The sequence below is a fragment of the Oncorhynchus nerka genome, linkage group LG27 (assembly GCF_034236695.1).
Source record: "Oncorhynchus nerka isolate Pitt River linkage group LG27, Oner_Uvic_2.0, whole genome shotgun sequence".
Classification (NCBI taxonomy): domain Eukaryota; kingdom Metazoa; phylum Chordata; class Actinopteri; order Salmoniformes; family Salmonidae; genus Oncorhynchus; species Oncorhynchus nerka.
In genome coordinates this window covers 7,905,218-7,926,627 of record NC_088422.1, presented here as the reverse complement: position 1 = coordinate 7,926,627, position 21,410 = coordinate 7,905,218, and the positions used below count along the sequence as shown (strand labels likewise).

The window sequence follows — 21,410 nt, the reverse complement described above, 5'->3', positions numbered from 1 at the left end:
CAGCTATCTGTCTTTCTACAGAGACCCAGTCTCTTTTACTCCTTAATATACTATGTGTCTAATCTGTCATGTCTTTAATATCTCACTGTTCAAACTGTCGAATCCAACAAGTCCCTCGTCTTGAACAACAGCATCCTAATGTTCAATTCCTATAAACTTGGAAATTACTAATAAATGTAGAAACAATGACAATAAAACATGAATAAAAACTAACAAATGAACAAACAACGAACAGACAGTCACTGTGAGGTGTACAGATTCAGAGATTTATGGCCTCTGAATGTTGATCACACAACAAAATGCCATTCCAGCTGAATCTGCTGTCTCCTTCAAATGTAGCTGGAGCAGCTTTTAGTCTCTCCACTTTCCCCTTCTGGTTCCTAAGAGAGTGAACTGCACAAGACTTGGAAAGCAACAAAAAGACATACAACATAACAGTATTAACAATGTGATAAGCGATGCATAATTATATATGCATGAAAACCAAAGTCTGAGACCATGACAAGTCCCACTCTCTCTTCACCTGACTCTATGCCTCCAGGATACTTTCCTGCTGGGTTCCACAAAAATGAAAGCTCTAAAAAGCTTCCTCATGCTTACGCCCAGTCTTCCCCTTTAGGCCCCAGGTTCCGAGAGGTGTTCCCAAGTCTTGTCACTTTCTCTTTGTTCCCCATCTCCTCCATTTAACCTGATTGGCACGTCAGTTGATATGCTAGGGCGTATCCCTAACCCTGATTGGCACGTCACCTGATATGCTAAGGCGTATCCCTAACCCTGATTGGCACGTCACCTGATATGCTAGGGCGTATCCCTAACCCTGATTGGCACGTCAGCTGATATGCAAGTGCGTATCCCTAACCCTGATTGGCACGTCACCTGATATGCAAGGGCGTATCCATAACCCACATTACATCCTCTTGAGGGAACTCAGCACTGTATCTGCTTTCACATCAATACCTTCAACATGTTGTTCACAGTACAATTACCCCTCTATCCTCTATCATATGATGCATTAACCCATAAAGCAGCTAAACCCCAAACCAACTATGATGTTGATAGTAGTTCCCAGCCCCAACCCATCTGTATGTCTTACAGTGGACTGTAGTCTCTCTCTCTCTCTCGCTCCGCTTCCTGTGTCATGGTGTCTTCACTCACCCATTATGCAGCTGGACTTCACTTCATGTGAGAACTATCCCCCCCCCCCCCCCCCCAAGGAGAGACACTACGATCTTAACCACCGCAGGTACTGTACGGAGTAGTGTGTCTCTCAAACCAATGCTGTCCCAACACCCCCGCCTGGTGTCTCTTGATGTACACTCCATCTCCAGAATTCAGTCCGTGCCCTTGGCTATATCTCTGCTTTCACCTGAGGATCTACACACTGCAACACATGGGTCATTTCCTGACAACATCATTGGTGATATTTGAATAACCACATCCCCTGTTCTCCAGTCGGTCCCCTAGTTACCAGTAACCAATCCATGTGACATGACTCGTCATAAACTGATATCCCAACAATGCTACTAAAGTAACCAATGCTACTAACAACATGGCCCATGACTATAGTCTCACAATACCCCTCATTTGCGCAGTAGTCAATATAGCATCCTAAGCTACTAATACTGCTCCTTCAGTTACTGTCTCGACAGCTCCTTCAGTTACTGTCCCTACTACTCCTTCAGTTACTGTCCCTGCAGCTCCTTCAGTTACTATCCCTATAGCTCCTTCAGTTACTGTCCCTACAGCTCCTTCGGTTACTGTCCCTACTACTCCTTCAGTTACTGGCCCTACTGCTCCTTCAGTTACTGTCTCTACAGCTCCATCAGTTACTGTCCCTACAGCTCCTTCGGTTACTGTCCCTACTGCTCCTTCAGTTACTGTCCCTTCTACCCCTTCAGTTACTGTCCCTACAGCTCCTTCAGTTACTGTCCCTACTACTCCTTCAGTTACTGTCCCTACTACTCCTTCAGTTACTGTCCCTACTACTCCTTCAGTTACTGTCCTTTCTACTCCTTCAGTTACTGTCCCTACTACTCCTTCAGTTACTGTCCCTACAGCTCCTTCAGTTACTGTCCCTACAGCTCCTTCAGTTACTGGCCCTACAGCTCCTTCAGTTACTGGCCCTACTACTCCTTCAGTTACTGTCCCTACAGCTCCTTCAGTTACTGTCCCTGCTACTCCTTCAGTTACTGTCCCTACAGCCAACCTATAACCCATAACACACTATACTCTATCACTACATCTAACCCAAAACACACTATACTCTATCACTACATCTAACCCATAACACACTATACTCCTCTATCATTACATCTAACCCAAAACACACTCTACTCTATCACTACATCTAACCCATAACACACTATACTCTATCATTACATCTAACCCATAACACACTATACTCTATCACTACATCTAACCCATATCTACTCTATCATTACATCTAACACTATACATAACATCACTATACTCTATCACTACATCTAACCCATAACACACTATACTCTATCATAACATCTAACCCATAACACACTATACTCTATCACTACATCTAACCCATAACACACTATACTCCTCTATCACTACATCTAACCCATAACACACTATACTCCTCTATCATTACATCTAACCCATAACACACTATACTCTATCAGTACATCTAACCCATAACACACTATACTCTATCACTACATCTAACCCATAACACACTATACTCTATCACTACATCTAACCCATAACCCATAACACACTATACTCTATCATTACATCTAACCCATAACACACTATACTCTATCACTACATCTAACCCATAACACACTATACTCTATCATTACATCTAACCCATAACACACTATACTCTATCACTACATCTAACCCATAACACACGATACTCTTAATGCATTTTCTACAGTTATAAACATACTAACATGTTCTCAAACCAGTTAGTTAATATACATCATTCCCTCCTCTGGAACCATGAACACCCTCATGTTCCACGAAACCTAAAAACATATTGACTTGAAAAGAAAAGAGAAACAAAGTACATGTATAATAACTCAGCACCACTGGTTGATGTGATGTAACATAATAACTCTGAATACAAGGTGAAACAAAACAACTTTCATGGTCGTCCCAAGCTGTCATCCAGTGATTCCCCCAAACAAACCACCTCCCCTCAGGACGACACTTAGAGATACGTTTCTGGAGACTCTCTCGGCCACATTAATGTGATCAGCGCCCCCCACCCCTCATCGTGCTTCAGCAGTTCTCTCTCTGCCACATTAATGTGATCAGGGACCCCCACCCCTCATCGTGCTTCAGCAGTTCTCTCTCTGCCACATTAATGTGATCAGGGACCCCCACCCCTCATCGTGCTTCAGCAGTTCTCTCTCTGCCACATTAATGTGATCAGGGACCCCCACCCCTCATCGTGCTTCAGCAGTTCTCTCTCGCTGCATCCCAATCACAACTAAAACATTTGATAAATGATCCAACCCGAATGTAGAGTGACTGAACTCAATTCTTACTCTGAGACGGAGGCTCAAATTCCAGTTTATCAACTTGGCACACATCATCCCTGTTAGAACATACATTTATATTATCAACTTGGCCCACATCATCCCTGATAGAACATACATTTATATTATCAACTTGGCCCACATCATCCCTGTTAGAACATACATTTATAATATCAACTTGGCCCACATCATCCCTGTTAGAACATACATTTATATTATCAACTTGGCACACATCATCCCTGTTAGAACATACATTTATATTATCAACTTGGCCCACATCATCCCTGTTAGAACATACATTTATAATATCAACTTGGCCCACATCATCCCTGTTAGAACATACATTTATATTATCAACTTGGCCCACATCATCCCTGTTAGAACATACATTTATATTATCAACTTGGCTCACATCATCCCTGTTAGAACATACATTTATATTATCAACATGGCCCACATCATCCCTGTTAGAACATACATTTATATTATCAACTTGGCCCACATCATCCCTGTTAGAACATACATTTATATTATCAACTTGGCACACATCATCCCTGTTAGAACATACATTTATAATATCAACTTGGCCCACATCATCCCTGTTAGAACATACATTTATATTATCAACTTGGCACACATCATCCCTGTTAGAACATACATTTATATTATCAACTTGGCTCACATCATCCCTGTTAGAACATACATTTATATTATCAACTTGGCCCACATCATCCCTGTTAGAACATACATTTATATTATCAACTTGACTCACATCATCCCTGTTAGAACATACATTTATAATATCAACTTGGCTCACATCATCCCTGTTAGAACATTTATATTATCAACTTGGCCCACATCATCCCTGTTAGAACATACATTTATAATATCAACTTGGCCCACATCATCCCTGTTAGAACATACATTTATAATATCAACTTGGCCCACATCATCCCTGTTAGAACATACATTTATAATATCAACTTGGCCCACATCATCCCTGTTAGAACATACATTTATAATATCAACTTGGCCCACATCATCCCTGTTAGAACATACATTTATATTATCAACTTGGCACACATCATCCCTGTTAGAACATACATTTATATTATCAACTTGGCCCACATCATCCCTGTTAGAACATACATTTATAATATCAACTTGGCCCACATCATCCCTGTTAGAACATACATTTATAATATCAACTTGGCCCACATCATCCCTGTTAGAACATACATTTATATTATCAACTTGACACACATCATCCCTGTTAGAACATACATTTATATTATCAACTTGGCCCACATCATCCCTGTTAGAACATACATTTATATTATCAACTTGGCCCACATCATCCCTGTTAGAACATACATTTATATTATCAACTTGGCCCACATCATCCCTGTTAGAACATACATTTATAATATCAACTTGGCCCACATCATCCCTGTTAGAACATACATTTATAATATCAACTTGGCCCACATCATCCCTGTTAGAACATACATTTATATTATCAACTTGGCCCACATCATCCCTGTTAGAACATACATTTATATTATCAACTTGGCTCACATCATCCCTGTTAGAACATACATTTATAAACCACCTTTTATTGTCGGTCATAACTCTTCTCATTACAGCCCCCCCTTGTCCATGTTAGTTTAAATAGTTAGCAGGGTGTATACCACCCCCCCCCCCCCTTTCCTTCACCCGGCACTTATCATTCCAGCCTGTCTTCTTCAGATATCGTTTACAGTTCATTTTCCCAACGGCACATGTCACTTTTGCCTGTCACATTTCATGGCTCTTGATAATGTCCCGATTTTAATATCCAAGGAGATACTCCGGTTTCTCCCACGTACACTAGTCTCTCACCTGAACTTGTTCTGTCTCTCCACACTCACTCCACACGGACTCTCAGCACTCTGTTCCTTGTTTATGGACTCAGACAGAAGTGGTAAAAGTCACCGCTCTTTCTTCAGCCGGTGAGGGAGGGTTTTGAGGTTTACACACACTGTCTATGGTCAAATTATTCCTACCATGCATGAAGACACGATCTGACGTCACCTTCCATGATAACCTCAACAAAACACAGATCACAACAACAGTTAAGTTCATTACATTTCTGTTTCAGGAAATTCAGACAAACATTGACTATATGACGAATTATGACCTTAAGCTTTTCTTAGTAACATCTTGAAGACAAATGTCAAAAAGCATAACATAATGTTCCTGCTAAAACCTTTTTCTAAATGAGTCCATATCCCCTTATTCTACTGGTGACCTCTAGGAAGAGTTACTAGATCATGAAGTTAGCACCCGAACCCCTCACAGAATTCCCACTCCAGGATCCCAATCTGGTGAAATTTGGATCAAAACAAAAACTCAAAGTGAAATCAGCAAAACATACAGTCGCTCTGGATAAGAGCGTCTGCTAAATGACTTAAATGTAATGTATATCACAATACATATATCACAATACATATATCACAATACATATATCACAATACAGTATATCACAATACATATATCACAATACATATATCACAATACATATATCACAATACAGTATATCACAATACATATATCACAATACAGTATATCACAATACATATATCACAATACAGTATATCACAATACATATATCACAATCCATATATCACAATACAGTATATCACAATACATATATCACAATACAGTATATCACAATACATATATCACAATCCATATATCACAATACAGTATATCACAATACATATATCACAATACAGTATATCACAATACATATATCACAATACATATATCACAATACAGTATATCACAATACATATATCACAATACAGTATATCACAATACAGTATATCACAATACAGTATATCACAATACATATATCACAATCCATATATCACAATACAGTATATCACAATACATATATCACAATACATATATCACAATACATATATCACAATACAGTATATCACAATACATATATCACAATACATATATCACAATACAGTATATCACAATACATATATCACAATACATATATCACAATACAGTATATCACAATACATATATCACAATACAGTATATCACAATACAGTATATCACAATACAGTATATCACAATACATATATCACAATCCATATATCACAATACAGTATATCACAATACATATATCACAATACAGTATATCACAATACATATATCACAATACATATATCACAATACATATATCACAATACAGTATATCACAATACAGTATATCACAATACAGTATATCACAATACATTTATCACAATCCATATATCACAATCCATTAGAAGTTAACCTAGTTAACGACATGATCTCTCCACCGAGTCTAACGATTCACAGGTCTCCTTTTTCCCATGATTCTCCATAACCACCAGACCACAGAAAACAATTCAAGTTCATTTTATGTTTGGTAACCACTATACAAATTCCTCATGACCCCAGTTCATTTTAGGTTAGGTAACACCTATACTAATTCCTTGTGACCCCAGTTAATTTTAGGTTTGGTAACACCTGTACTAATTCCTCGTGACCCCAGTTCATTTTAGGTTAGGTAACACCTATACTAATTCCTTGTGACCCCAGTTCCTTTTAGGTTAGGTAACACCTATACTAATTCCTTGTGACCCCAGTTCATTTTAGGTTAGGTAACACCTATTCAAATTCCTCGTGACCCCAGTTCATTTTAGGTTTGGTAACACCTATACTAATTCCTTGTGACCCCAGTTCATTTTAGGTTAGTTAACACCTATACTAATTCCTTGTGACCCCAGTTCATTTTAGGTTAGGTAACACCTATACTAATTCCTCATGACCCCAGTTCTTTTTAGGTTATTTAACACCTATACTAATTCCTTGTGACCCCTCCACCCTTCCATTCAAGAATCCTATTCCAGAATAAGACGACATAAAATCTACATTTATTTCAAAATAAAACCACATAAAATGTCTCATGATTTAAAACCCCCAAGGCCTTCTGAGAGTGTTGTGTCATATAATTTAAATGTGTTACCTTTAGTATCCATTCCTCTGTCATTTCTCCTAGAATCTTCAACCCAAAATATGTTTTCCTGTGTCAAATTTAGCCAATTTCTCCTCCGGAATCCACAATATTTACATGTGGTTCTCTAACACTTTCTCTCACCAAGGCAGCCACCTCAGCCATTCCCTCTGCTTTATGATTATCTATGGAGATTTGATCTGTACGACTAGTATGAGGATCACATTTCACCACTGTTCATTTACTGGGTAACTGACATGCTTCTAATAATGCCTAATAATGCCTCATTTCTCCTTCATTAGGGAGTCATGTGGAGTTGTCTTTAGGGAGGTCTGTGGAGGATGTACAGGTGACTAGCATGACAACACTTAATAATCATATATTTGATGTTGGTATAGGACTACATCTGAACTACTTGATAGTTATAACCTTTATGTGTGGTTGTTTCTGTCCATTTACAGGCAATCCTATCGCCTCATCTCTCACCTGTCCCCTCTCCTCATCTCTCACCTGCCTCCTCTCCTCACCTCTCGCCTGTACCCTCCCCTCACCTCTCGCCAGCCTCCTCTCCTCTCCTCTCCCCTCCTTCATCACCAACCTTTCCTTCTCATCACCCCTCACCCCTCACACTGAACATCCTCACTCTTTTCTTCTTTCCACCCCTCACCTTCTAACTCATTTCTCCTTCTCCCTCATCTTCACCTTCCTCATCTCCATCACTTGTGTTTTAGTGTTGTGTGTTTGGAGTATTCAGGAGTTGTGTTCGGAGTATTCAGGAGTTGTGTGTATGTGTGTGTAGGTTACCATTCCATGTAAAGTGCAGTGAGCCTCAGTGAAAAGCTCTGTATAAAAAGCATGTATTATTGTTAAGGTGTGGCTGCCACTTCCTGTCTGAGAGCCAGTGTTAGACTTAGACATGCCTGTGTATAATGTCATCACACAAACCCCAGCATTCAACACACACAACCCCCCCCCCCCCCCCTGTCCTGAATAGACTGTGTGTGTGACAGGGAGTCAGACAGGAAATCAAGAATATGATTCATTGATGTTCTGAAGACAACTGCCTTTAAATGAACATTTATAACTTTCATCAGAAGAAACTTCACAAACAATTATTATATATTATTTATGGTTTCAGGAATTCCAGTGTCTTGACCCACGCTAATCCTGGTCAACAATACAATAGACAAATATCTCACCCACTCCAAATAATAACAGAACACCAAAAGTAGTGACAATGTTGACTTTTAGTCTCGGTCTCAATGACCTCATTTATATTCCACATGTCTGTACAATCACTTCAGAGTCTGGGGTTAGAAACCATGTGGAGTCTGGTCTGTTGTCACCATCATCGTAGTGAGGAGACCAAAGCACAGCGTGATGTGAAGATATATTTTTAATGTAAGACGAATTAACACGAAGTACACTAAACAAACCAACAACATGACCACTAACAACACTGAGGGCAAACATGCAACATCACATAGACAATCACCCACAGATTACCCACGGAATATGGCTTCCTAAATATGGTTCCCAGTCAGAGACAACGATAAACAGCTGCCTCTAATTGAGAACCAATCTAGGCAACCATAGACATACAAAACACCTAGACTAGTAAACAACCCCATAAACATACAAAATCCCTAGACAGGACAAAAACCCTAGACAGGACTAAAACCCTAGACAGGACAAAAACCCTAGACAGGACAAAAACCCTAGACAGGACAAAAACCCTAGACAGTACTAAAACCCTAGACAGTACTAAAACCCTAGACAGGACTAAAACCCTAGACAGGACTAAAACCCTAGACAGGACAAAAACCCTAGACAGGACAAAAACCCTAGACAGGACAAAAACCCTGGACAGGACAAAAACCCTAGACAGGACAAAAACCCTAGACAGGACTAAAACCCTAGACAGGACTAAAACCCTAGACAGGACAAAAACCCTAGACAGGACAAAATCCCTAGACAGGACTAAAACCCTAGACAGGACAAAAACCCTAGACAGGACAAAAACCCTAGACAGGACAAAAACCCATAGACAGGACAAATACCCTAGACAGGACAAAAACCCTAGACAGGACAAAAACCCTAGACAGGACAAAAGCCCTAGACAGGACAAATACCCTAGACAGGACAAATACCCTAGACAGGACAAAAACCCTAGACAGGACTAAAACCCTAGACAGGACAAAAACCCTAGACAGGACAAAACCCCTAGACAGGACAAAAACCATAGACAGGACAAAAGCCCTAGACAGGACAAAAACACAACAAACCACCCCTTGTCACACCCTGAACTAACCAAAATAATAAAGAAAACAAAGATAACTAAGGTCAGGGCGTGACATCTGTTGACCTCTCACTCTCCTCAACATTAAATAATCGACATCCGCGTCTTCGGCGCCCGGAGATCATTCGGTTAACTGCCTTCCTCAGGGGCAGAAGTACAGATTTTGACCTAGACAGGATCAGTATTCTGACCTGTTTTCCCACCATGACACTCATCACAGGACAGACTATCAGGTTGTTCTAGACAGGATCAGACAGTATTCTGACCTGTTCTCCCACCATGACACTCATCACAGGACAGACTATCAGGTTGTTCTAGACAGGATCAGTATTCTGACCTGTTTTCCCACCATGACACTCATCACAGGACAGACTATCAGGTTGTTCTAGACAGAATCAGTATTCTGACCTGTTTTCCCACCATGACACTCATCACAGGACAGACTATCAGGTTGTTCTAGACAGGATCAGTATTCTGACCTGTTATCCCACCATGACACTCATCACAGGACAGACTATCAGGTTGTTCTAGACAGGATCAGTATTCTGACCTGTTTTCCCACCATGACACTCATCACAGGACAGACTATCAGGTTGTTCTTACATTGTCAGATAAATATCATGTTATTATCTCTAGCTTCTCCAATCCCTCCATGAAAAAGTCATCTCATCTCTAACCTCGTTGTCAGGCCAATTCAGTGAAATGGTGAACTAGGTTCCATCTGCCCAAACATTCCTCAGATCTCCATCAGTTCTCCCTCTCTTCTTCCTCTCTCTTCTTCTACCTCTCCATGTATCCCAGCACTTCTTCAGGCTAGTTACAATAACTCATTTACACATTTCCCTCAGTCTTTCTATCAGTCCCTCTATATCTCCATCCCTTTCCACAATCACTCTATCCTTCTCCTCCATCTCTCTATCCTTCTCCTCCATCTCTCTATCCTTCTCCTTCATCTGTCTATTCTTCTCCTCCGTCTCTCTATCCTTCTCCTTCATCTGTCTATTCTTCTCCTCCATCTGTCTGCTGAACTCCCTCTGCATCTTTGTCTGTGAGATCATGATGTTCCTCTGTAACTCAGGCAGGACTATCTTCATCAGGTTTCTCTCTGCTTCAACTCTGGCTTCTCCTTCATAGTTCTCCATCTCCTGTCTGTGTCTCTCCTCCATCTCCCTCCTCTCATTCTCTCTCTTCTCTCTAAATCTCTCCAGCTTTCTCTCCATCTCCTCCCTCCTATCAGACTCCCTCTTCAGCTCCCTCTCCAGCTCTCTTTTCTTCTCCTCATCCCTCTCTTCTTTCACCTGTCTCTCCAGTTCACTGGTTCTTTCACTGAGTGTTCTGATATCTCCCTCATGTTCCTGGATCACTCCCTCTATCTTTATCAGAGAGTCCTGCAACTCCTTCTGAAGCCTCTCTCTCAAGTCTCTCTCCTTCCTCTGTTTCTTCTCTCCTCTCTCTCTCTGGATGTTTCCCTCCATCTCTCTAACCTGGTCCTCTGCCTCCTTGTAGGTCTGACTGCTGTAGAATCTCTCTCTGTTTCCTGCCACCATCTCCTCTACCTGATCCAGCAGCTCTGATACCTGAGTGCCATGGGCCCTGTCCTTAATGCTGAGGACGTGGTACCTGCTCCCACTTTTCTCTACAAGCTGCTGGAGGTCCCGACTTCCTGCTTGGAGAAACTCCTCAATGCTCTGCTCTTTCAGTCCATCATCATGGGTGAATAGAATCACAGTGTGTTCCCAACAACCCTCCCCAAACATCTCCATTCTCTCCAGCACCCCTCTCTCCTCCCCCTTAGAGGGCTCCACTGGTATGACCAGGAGGAAGGCGTGGGGTCCTGGGGCAGACAGACGGACACAGAGCCCCACATCCTGTCTCATCTCCTCCAGAGAGAGTCCAGGACAGAACCAGTCTGGAGTGTCCACCAGCACCAGCCGTCTCCCACACACTTCCCCCTCTCTCCTCTTACTCCTCTGGGTCACTGCAGAGGGGCTGGCCTGGGCCCCAAACTCCTCTCTGCCCAGGATGGTGTTTCCTGCTGCACCCCTTCCAGCCCCAGTCCTCCCCAGCAGCACCAGTCTCAGCTCAGACACACTGGGAGACACTGGGGAGTCTGGACTGCTGCTCTCTCCTCCCACTGCAACACAACACACAGCACTGATCAACACTCTGACTCTCTGGAGGATGTACAACAGTGTCTAATATAATATAATCTACATCCATAACTCACTATATGGAGGAGGTACAACAGTGTCTAATATAATATAATCTACATCCATAACTCACTAGATGGAGGAGGTACAACAGTGTCTAATATAATATAATCTACATCCATAACTCACTAGATGGAGGATGTACAACAGTGTCTAATATAATATAATCTACATCCATAACTCACTAGATGGAGGATATACAACAGTGTCTAATATAATATAATCTACATCCATAACTCACTAGATGGAGGAGGTACAACAGTGTCTAATATAATATAATCTACATCCATAACTCACTAGATGGAGGAGGTACAACAGTGTCTAATATAATATAATCTACATCCATAACTCACTATATGAAGGAGGTACAACAGTGTCTAATATAATATAATCTAAATCCATAACTCACTATATGGAGGAGGTACAACAGTGTCTAATATAATATAATCTACATCCATAACTCACTATATGGATGAGGTAACTCCATGCTGTGTCTCCTCCTCAGTGGAAGTGTGGGGTCTGTATCTGAGGTCTCTCCTCCCACTGTAACAACATAGAGAACTGATCAACATACTGACTCATCAGAGACACACTTAAAACATAGTATAAACAAACTATAAATACATTAAACATCATAGTGAAATATAGATTATTGGAGAAGATAGAGAATATCAAGATTGATGACAGTTTGAGACAATATTGATAACTCACTAAGTGAAGGATGGTCCACTATAGACTAGAAACAGTAGGAGACAACAGGACAATATTGATAACTCACTAAGGGAAGGATGGTCCTCTATAGACTAGAAACAGTAGGAGACAACAGGACAATATTGATAACTCACTAAGTGAAGGATGGTCCTCTATAGACTAGAAACAGTAGGAGACAACAGGACAATATTGATAACTCACTAAGTGAAGGATGGTCCACTATAGACTAGAAACAATAGGAGACAACAGGACAATATTGACAACTCACTAAGTGAAGGATGGACCACTATAGACTAGAAACAATAGGAGACAACAGGACAATATTGACAACTCACTAAGTGAAGGATGGACCACTATAGACTAGAAACAGTAGGAGACAACAGGACAATATTGATAACTCACTAAGTGAAGGATGGTTTACTATAGACTAGAAACAGTAGGAGACAACAGGACAATATTGATAACTCACTAAGTGAAGGATGGTCCACTATAGACTAGAAACAGTAGGAGACAACAGGACAATATTGATAACTCACTAAGTGAAGGATGGTCACTATAGACTAGAAACAGTAGGAGACAACAGGACAACATTGATAACTCACTAAGTGAAGGATGGACCACTATAGACTAGAAACAGTAGGAGACAACAGGACAATATTGATAACTCACTAAGGGAAGGATGGTCCTCTATAGACTAGAAACAGTAGGAGACAACAGGACAATATTGATAACTCACTAAGTGAAGGATGGTCACTATAGACTAGAAACAGTAGGAGACAACAGGACAATATTGATAACTCACTAAGTGAAGGATGGACCACTATAGACTAGAAACAGTAGGAGACAACAGGACAATATTGATAACTCACTAAGTGAAGGATGGTTCACTATAGACTAGAAACAGTAGGAGACAACAGGACAATATTGATAACTCACTAAGTGAAGGATGGTTCACTATAGACTAGAAACAGTAGGAGACAACAGGACAATATTGATAACTCACTAAGTGGAGGAAGGTTGATGCTGTTTCTCCTCCTGACTGGGAGGATGGAACCTGTATCTGACGTCTCTCCATGTTCTAAAATAATAGAACAACCATTTAGAATGGGAACATTTACCTCAGTGACACATGAAGGCACATAGACCTACTGAAGGGGAGTTCTGGGTTTCTACTGAAATGTTAAGTATCACATATCTCACTCACCAGTCATCTGGGCTGAGATCTCTCTTCTCAGTCTCTCTACCTCAGTCTTCACATCACATATCTGTTGAGCTGAAATAACAAAGGAGGACTAGGATCTGAATTCTGTGTTAAAGACTTTAGACAGAAATATGATGCAGAGGGAAAGTATGAAGTGATGGACAACAATATTCACAACTCAGTGGAGAGTCGACAATAACCTGAGAATTGAGGAAAGTACAGAAGACTAAATGTATTAATGGTGTGAATAATCTTACCCAGTTCAGCATTTTCATTGTTGACATCCTCCACCTGTTTGTCTCTTTCCTTTAACTGGTTCTCTCTCTCCTCTAGTAGGTTGTCTTTCTCTTCTACTTCCTGTCTACTCTCTTCTACTTCCTGTCTCCTCTCTTTTAGTTCCTGTCTCCTCTCTTTTAGTTCGTTTTCTTTTCCCTCCAGTACTTTGTCTCTCTCTTCCAGATGTTTGTCTCTCTCTCCCAGTAGTCTGTCCTTCTCTCCCAGTCTGTGATTGCTGTCCTCTAGTTGAAGTTCTTTTCCCTCCAGTTGTTTGTCTCTCTCTCCCAGTAGTCTGTCCTTCTCTCCCAGTCTGTGATTGCTGTCCTCTAGTTGAAGGTCTCTATCCTTTAGTAGTATGTCTCTCTCTTCCAGTAGTCTGTCCTTCTCTCCCAGTCTGTGATTGCTGTCCTCTAGTTGAATGTCTCTATCCTTTAGTTGTTTGTCTCTCTCTCCCAGTAGTCTGTCCTTCTCTCCCAGTCTATAGTTCCTGTCCTCTAGTTGAAGTTCTTTTCCCTCCAGTTGTTTGTCTCTCTCTCCCAGTAGTCTGTCCTTCTCTCCCAGTCTGTGGTTGCTGTCCTCTAGTTGAATGTCTCTTTCCTTTAGTTGTTTGTCTCTCTCTCCCAGTAGTGTGTCCTTCTCTCCCAGTCTGTGGTTGCTGTCCTCTAGTTGAAGGTCTTTTTCCTGCAGTAGGACTCTGACGTTCTCTACTTGGCTGTTCTTGTCCTGCAGGTTCTTTCTCAGAGCCTCTAGTTGAATGTCTCTATCCTTTAGTTGCTTGTCTTTCTCTTCCAGTTGGTTTTCTTTCTCTTCTAATAGTTTGTCCCTCTGTTCCATTATCTGGTTCTTCTCCTCCAGGAGTCTCTCTTTCTCTCTCACTTCCTGGGTCATATCATCCAGTTGTGTGTCTTTCTCTCTCACTTCCTGGGTCATATCATCCAGTTGTGTGTCTTTCTCTCTCACTTCCTGGGTCATATCATCCAGTTGTGTGTCTTTCTCTCTCACTTCCTGGGTCATATCATCCAGTTGTGTGTCTTTCTCTCTCACTTCCTGGGTCATATCATCCAGGAGTCTCTCTTTCTCTCTCACTTCCTGGGTCATATCATCCAGGAGTCTCTCTTTCTCTCTCACTTCCTGGGTCATATCATCAAGTTGTGTGTCTTTCTTTCTCACTTCCTGGGTCATATCATCCAGTTGTGTGTCTTTCCTTCTCACTTCCTGGGTCATATCATCTAGTTTCTCCTCTAGTTGTTTCATCATCTCCTGTCTTAATGTCTCTTTTAATTCTTTTTCCATCTTCAACTCTGAGAGCAATTCACATATTTAATTGGTTGTTTGAATAAGTAACGTATTAATTAATTCAATAGTATGTCTATAAAGACATTATCATTTGATGGAGGTGGTACAATTATTAGTAATTATTTCCTCCAGTCAACAGTTATCTGAGCTGAACCAGTCTATTGACTATTTGATACATTACAAATGAATTAGTCTGAAAAACTGAATGACATCACTCATGTTCCCTGATTCAATCCTCTCTCCTCCAGACTCTCTCATACTTACCAAGCTCACCAGCTGATGCCTCCCTCTTCAGCTTGTCCTCCTGGGTCTCACGTTGTAAATACCATGATCCTGAGTCTATGGTGTAAAACAGAGAGGTGAGTTCTGTGTGGTAGATGACATCACTATATACAGAACAAACAGGACCAATCAGATTTCTCCTGTCACTCAAGCCTTCCTCATGTAGGGACTGTGGGCACCAATGAGATCTGGTTAACTTCATGAATAATGTTGTTTTGTGATTGGCCTATCTCTGATCAAATGATTATTTTCATTGTTTGTGATAACCAGCATTGGACTCTATGTCAGATACAGGATATTGTGTCAGGAGGCAGGGTTCTATGGAATATACATTCAGTAGAATGTGAAGAACATATGACATCATAATACAACCTACCTTGAGAACATTTGGGGAGAGTATTGATAAATGTAAAGAAACTGATTTAATTTGTAGCCTTGAAGAAGACACACTGCTGTTCACAAGGCCTGTAGTTTTTATAGTATCAGATTAACACTCTGGTCTGTTCTTTGTCTTGTGTTATTGGTTGTCAATAAACAAAACAGACAAATAAGTAATTACTCACCAAATGCTGATCATCCATTATCCAAGATGGAGAGTCATGAATAATGATCATGTAAAACAGAATGCATTAGTTATTATTGTTCATTGAATTTCTGTCTCATTACATAATTTAATGAACTACCATACATCATATTGTAATGACTGTTCATCACATTCATTACTAATGTACATCTAGGGAAAGGGATGTAAGCAGTGCTACTATTGGAACAGTCGAAACATCACAGATTGATTCATACTAGGACATCAAACTGAATTCAAGCTGATTCCATGTTCATTTTGGAGTGTGAAATGTTGACCTCTATAGCAGATATATAGTGGGAGGACTATGTGAAATATTGACCTCTATAGCAGATATATAGTGGGAGGACTATGTGAAATATTGACCTCTATAGCAGATATATAGTGGGAGGACTATGTGAAATATTGACCTCTATAGCAGATATATAGTGGAAGGACTATGTGAAATATTGATCTCTATGGCAGATATATAGTGGGAGGACTATGTGAAATATTGATCTCTATGGCAGATATATAGTGGGAGGACTATGTGAAATATTGACCTCCATGGCAGATATATTGTGAAAGGGAAAGGAAAGGGGGATACCTAGTCAGTTGTCCAACTGAATGTATTCAACTGAGATGTGTCTTCCGCATTTAACTCAACCCCTCTAAAATGTTGAGCTCTACAACAGATATTTTGTGGGAGGGATATGTGAAATGTTGACCTCTTTGGCAGATATATTGTGGGAGAACTATGTGAAATGTTGACTTCCATAGCAGATATATTGTGGGAGATCTATGATATGAAAATTCTGGATAATTTGTAGAACAGCTATACATCTTAATCCAACCTACCTTGCGAACATTTGGGGAGAGTATTGATAAATGTAAAGAAACTGATTTCATTTGTAGCCTTGAAGAAGACACACTGCTGTTCACAAGGCCTGTAGTTTTTATAGTATCAGATTAACACGCTGGTCTGTTCTTTGTCTTGTGTTATTGGTTGTCAAAAAACAAAACAGACAAATAAGTAATTACTCACCTGAAACTGATCATCCATTATCCAAGATGGAGAGTCATGAATAATGATCATGTAAAACAGAATGCATTAGTTATTATTGTTCATTGAATTTCTGTCTCATGACATAATTTAATAAAATACCATACATCATATTGGAATGACTGTTCATCACATTCATTACTAATGTACATCTAGGGAAAGGGATGTAAGCAGTGCTACTATTGGAAAAGTCTAAACATCACAGAATGATTCATACTGGGACATCAAACTGAATTCAAGCTGATTCTATTTTCATTTTGGAGTGTGAAATGTTGACCTCTATAGCAGATATATAATGGGAGGACTATGTGAAATATTGACCTCTATAGCAGATACATAGTGGGAGGACTATGTGAAATATTGACCTCAACGGCAGATATATAGTGGGAGGACTATGTGAAATATTGACCTCTATAGCAGATATATAGTGGGAGGACTATGTGAAATATTGACCTCTATAGCAGATATATAGTGGGAGGACTATGTGAAATATTGACCTCTATGGCAGATATATTGTGGGAGGACTATGTGAAATATTGACCTCTATGGCAGATATAATGTGGGAGGACTATGTGAAATATTGACCTCTATAGCAGATATATAGTGGGAGGACTATGTGAAATGTTGACCTCTATAGCAGATATATAATGGGAGGACTATGTGAAATATTGACCTCTATGGCAGATATATTGTGGGAGGACTATGTGAAATATTGACCTCTATGGCAGATATATAGTGGGAGGACTATGTGAAATATTGACCTCTATGGCAGATATATAGTGGGAGGACTATGTGAAATATTGACCTCTATGGCAGATATATAGTGGGAGGACTATGTGAAATATTGATCTCTATAGCAGATATATAGTGGGAGGACTATGTGAAATATTGACCTCTATACTGTGGGAGATCTATGATTTGAAAATTCTGGATAATTTGAAAAACATCTATATATCTTAATCCAACCTACCTTGAGAACATTTGGGGAGAGTATTGATAAATGTAAAGAAACTGATTTAATTTGTAGCCTTGAAGAAGACACACTGCTGTTCACAAGGCCTGTAGTTTTTATAGTATCAGATTAACACTCTGGTCTGTTCTTTGTCTTGTATTATTGGTTGTCAATAAACAAAACAGACAAATAAGTAATTACTCACATGGATCTGATCATCCATTATCCAAGATGGAGAGTCATGAATAATGATCATGTAAAACAGAATGCATTAGTTATTATTGTTCATTGAATTTCTGTCTCATTACATAATTTAATGAACTACCATACATCATATTGGAATGACTGTTCATCACATTCATTACTAATGTACATCTAGGGAAAGGGATGTAAGCAGTGCTACTATTGGAACAGTCTAAACATCACAGAATGATTCATACTGGGACATCAAACTGAATTCAAGCTGATTCCATGTTCATTTTGGAGTGTGAAATATTGACCTCTATAGCAGATATATAAAGGGAGGACTATGTGAAATATTGACCTCTATAGCAGATATATAGTGGGAGGACTATGTGAAATATTGACCTCTATGGCAGATATATAGTGGGAGGACTATGTGAAATATTGACCTCAATGCCAGATATATAGTGGGAGGACTATGTGAAATATTGACCTCCATGGCAGATATATTGTGAAAGGGAAAGGAAAGGGGGATACCTAGTCAGTTGTCCAACTGAATGTATTCAACTGAGATGTGTCTTCCGCATTTAACTCAACCCCTCTAAAATGTTGAGCTCTACAACAGATATTTTGTGGGAGGGATATGTGAAATGTTGACCTCTTTGGCAGATATATTGTGGGAGAACTATGTGAAATGTTGACTTCCATAGCAGATATATTGTGGGAGATCTATGATATGAAAATTCTGGATAATTTGTAGAACAGCTATACATCTTAATCCAACCAACCTTGCGAACATTTGGGGAGAGTATTGATAAATGTAAAGAAACTGATTTCATTTGTAGCCTTGAAGAAGACACACTGCTGTTCACAAGGCCTGTAGTTTTTATAGTATCAGATTAACACGCTGGTCTGTTCTTTGTCTTGTGTTATTGGTTGTCAAGAAACAAAACAGACAAATAAGTAATTACTCACCTATTACTGATCATCCATTATCCAAGATGGAGAGTCATGAATAATGATCATGTAAAACAGAATGCATTAGTTATTATTGTTCATTGAATTTCTGTCTCATTACATAATTTAATGAAATACCACACATCATATTGGAATGACTGTTCATCACATTCATTACTAATGTACATCTAGGGAAAGGGATGTAAGCAGCACTACTATGTGAGCAGTCTGAGAATGACTGAATGCTTCATAATAAGACATCAAACTGAATTCAAGATGATTCTATTTTCATTTTGGTGTGAAATATTGACCTCTATGGCAGATATATAGTGGGAGGACTATGTGAAATGTTGACCTCTATAGCCGATATATAGTGGGAGGACTATGTGAAATATTGACCTCTATAGCAGATATATAGTGGGAGGACTATGTGAAATATTGACCTCTATAGCAGATATATAGTGGGAGGACTATGTGAAATGTTGACCTCTATATCAGATATATAGTGGGAGGACTATGTGAAATGTTGACCTCTATAGCAGATATATAGTGGGAGGACTATGTGAAATGTTGACCTCTATAGCAGATATATAGTGGGAGGACTATGTGAAATGTTGACCTCTATATCAGATATATAGTGGGAGGACTATGTGAAATATTGACCTCTATAGCAGATATATAGTGGGAGGACTATGTGAAATATTGACCTCTATAGCAGATATATAGTGGGAGGACTATGTGAAATGTTGACCTCTATATCAGATATATAGTGGGAGGACTATGTGAAATGTTGACCTCTATAGCAGATATATAGTGGGAGGACTATGTGAAATGTTGACCTCTATAGCAGATATATAGTGGGAGGACTATGTGAAATGTTGACCTCTATATCAGATATATAGTGGGAGGACTATGTGAAATATTGACCTCTATAGCAGATATATAGTGGGAGGACTATGTGAAATATTGACCTCTATAGCAGATATATAGTGGGAGGACTATGTGAAATATTGACCTCTATAGCAGATATATAGTGGGAGGACTATGTGAAATGTTGACCTCTATATCAGATATATAGTGGGAGGACTATGTGAAATGTTGACCTCTATATCAGATATATAGTGGGAGGACTATGTGAAATGTTGACCTCTATAGCAGATATATTGTGGGAGGACTATGTGAAATGTTGACTTCTATGACAGATATATAGTGGGAGGACTATGTGAAATGTTGACCTCTATAGCAGATATATTGTGGGAGGACTATGTGAAATGTTGACCTCTATGACAGATATATAGTGGGAGGACTATGTGAAATGTTGACCTCTATGACAGATATATAGTGGGAGGACTATGTGAAATGTTGACCTCTATGACAGATATATAGTGGGAGGACTATGTGAAATGTTGACCTCTATGACAGATATATTGTGGGAGGACTATGTGAAATGTTGACCTCTATGACAGATATATTGTGGGAGGTTTATGGTATTGATCCTGATCATCCATTATCCAAGATGGAGGAATGAATATTGATAATGTATAACAAAATGTATGAGTTATTACAGTTACATTCAATCCAATTTCAGTCACATTACATTATTCAATCAAATACCATCCATCATATTGATATGACTGTTCATCACATTCATTGCTAATGTACATCTAGGGAAAGGGGTGTAAGCAGTGCTACTATTGGAACAGTCTAAACATCACAGAATGATTCATACAAGGACATCAAACTGAATTCAAGCTAATTCCATGTTCATTTTGGTTGTGAATTTGATGAATAATGACTAAATGATGTATACATTTAACACAGGATTATAATTAACAGTATTCCACCCTCCCCCTGTATGATTTTA

At 39.6% G+C, this 21,410-nt stretch overlaps 1 protein-coding gene across 3 annotated transcripts in view; it reads right to left on the bottom strand.

Annotated features, from left to right (window-relative positions):
- Positions 1 to 16,524, bottom strand: part of LOC135565248 (trichohyalin-like) — a 65,759-nt gene extending 49,235 nt beyond the window's left edge. Inside the window, exons 1-7 of one of the 3 annotated variants that reach the window (XR_010461416.1) lie at positions 16,396 to 16,523; positions 15,815 to 15,889; positions 14,236 to 15,555; positions 13,982 to 14,050; positions 13,781 to 13,855; positions 12,532 to 12,609; positions 10,025 to 11,990 (exon numbers count right to left, since the gene is read on the bottom strand). Coding sequence is in view for 2 of the 3 variants with exons in the window: in XM_065011353.1 (XP_064867425.1) it covers positions 10,684 to 11,990; positions 12,532 to 12,609; positions 13,781 to 13,855; positions 13,982 to 14,050; positions 14,236 to 15,547 (2,841 nt within the window). In the remaining variant the exon portion in view is untranslated. Of the gene's footprint in view, positions 1 to 8,786; positions 11,991 to 12,531; positions 12,610 to 13,780; positions 13,856 to 13,981; positions 14,051 to 14,235; positions 15,556 to 15,814; positions 15,890 to 16,395 lie in introns of those variants that run through there. The other 2 variants (XM_065011353.1, XM_065011354.1) reach the window with 2 other exon arrangements.
- Between the last annotated feature and the right edge of the window lie 4,886 nt (positions 16,525 to 21,410).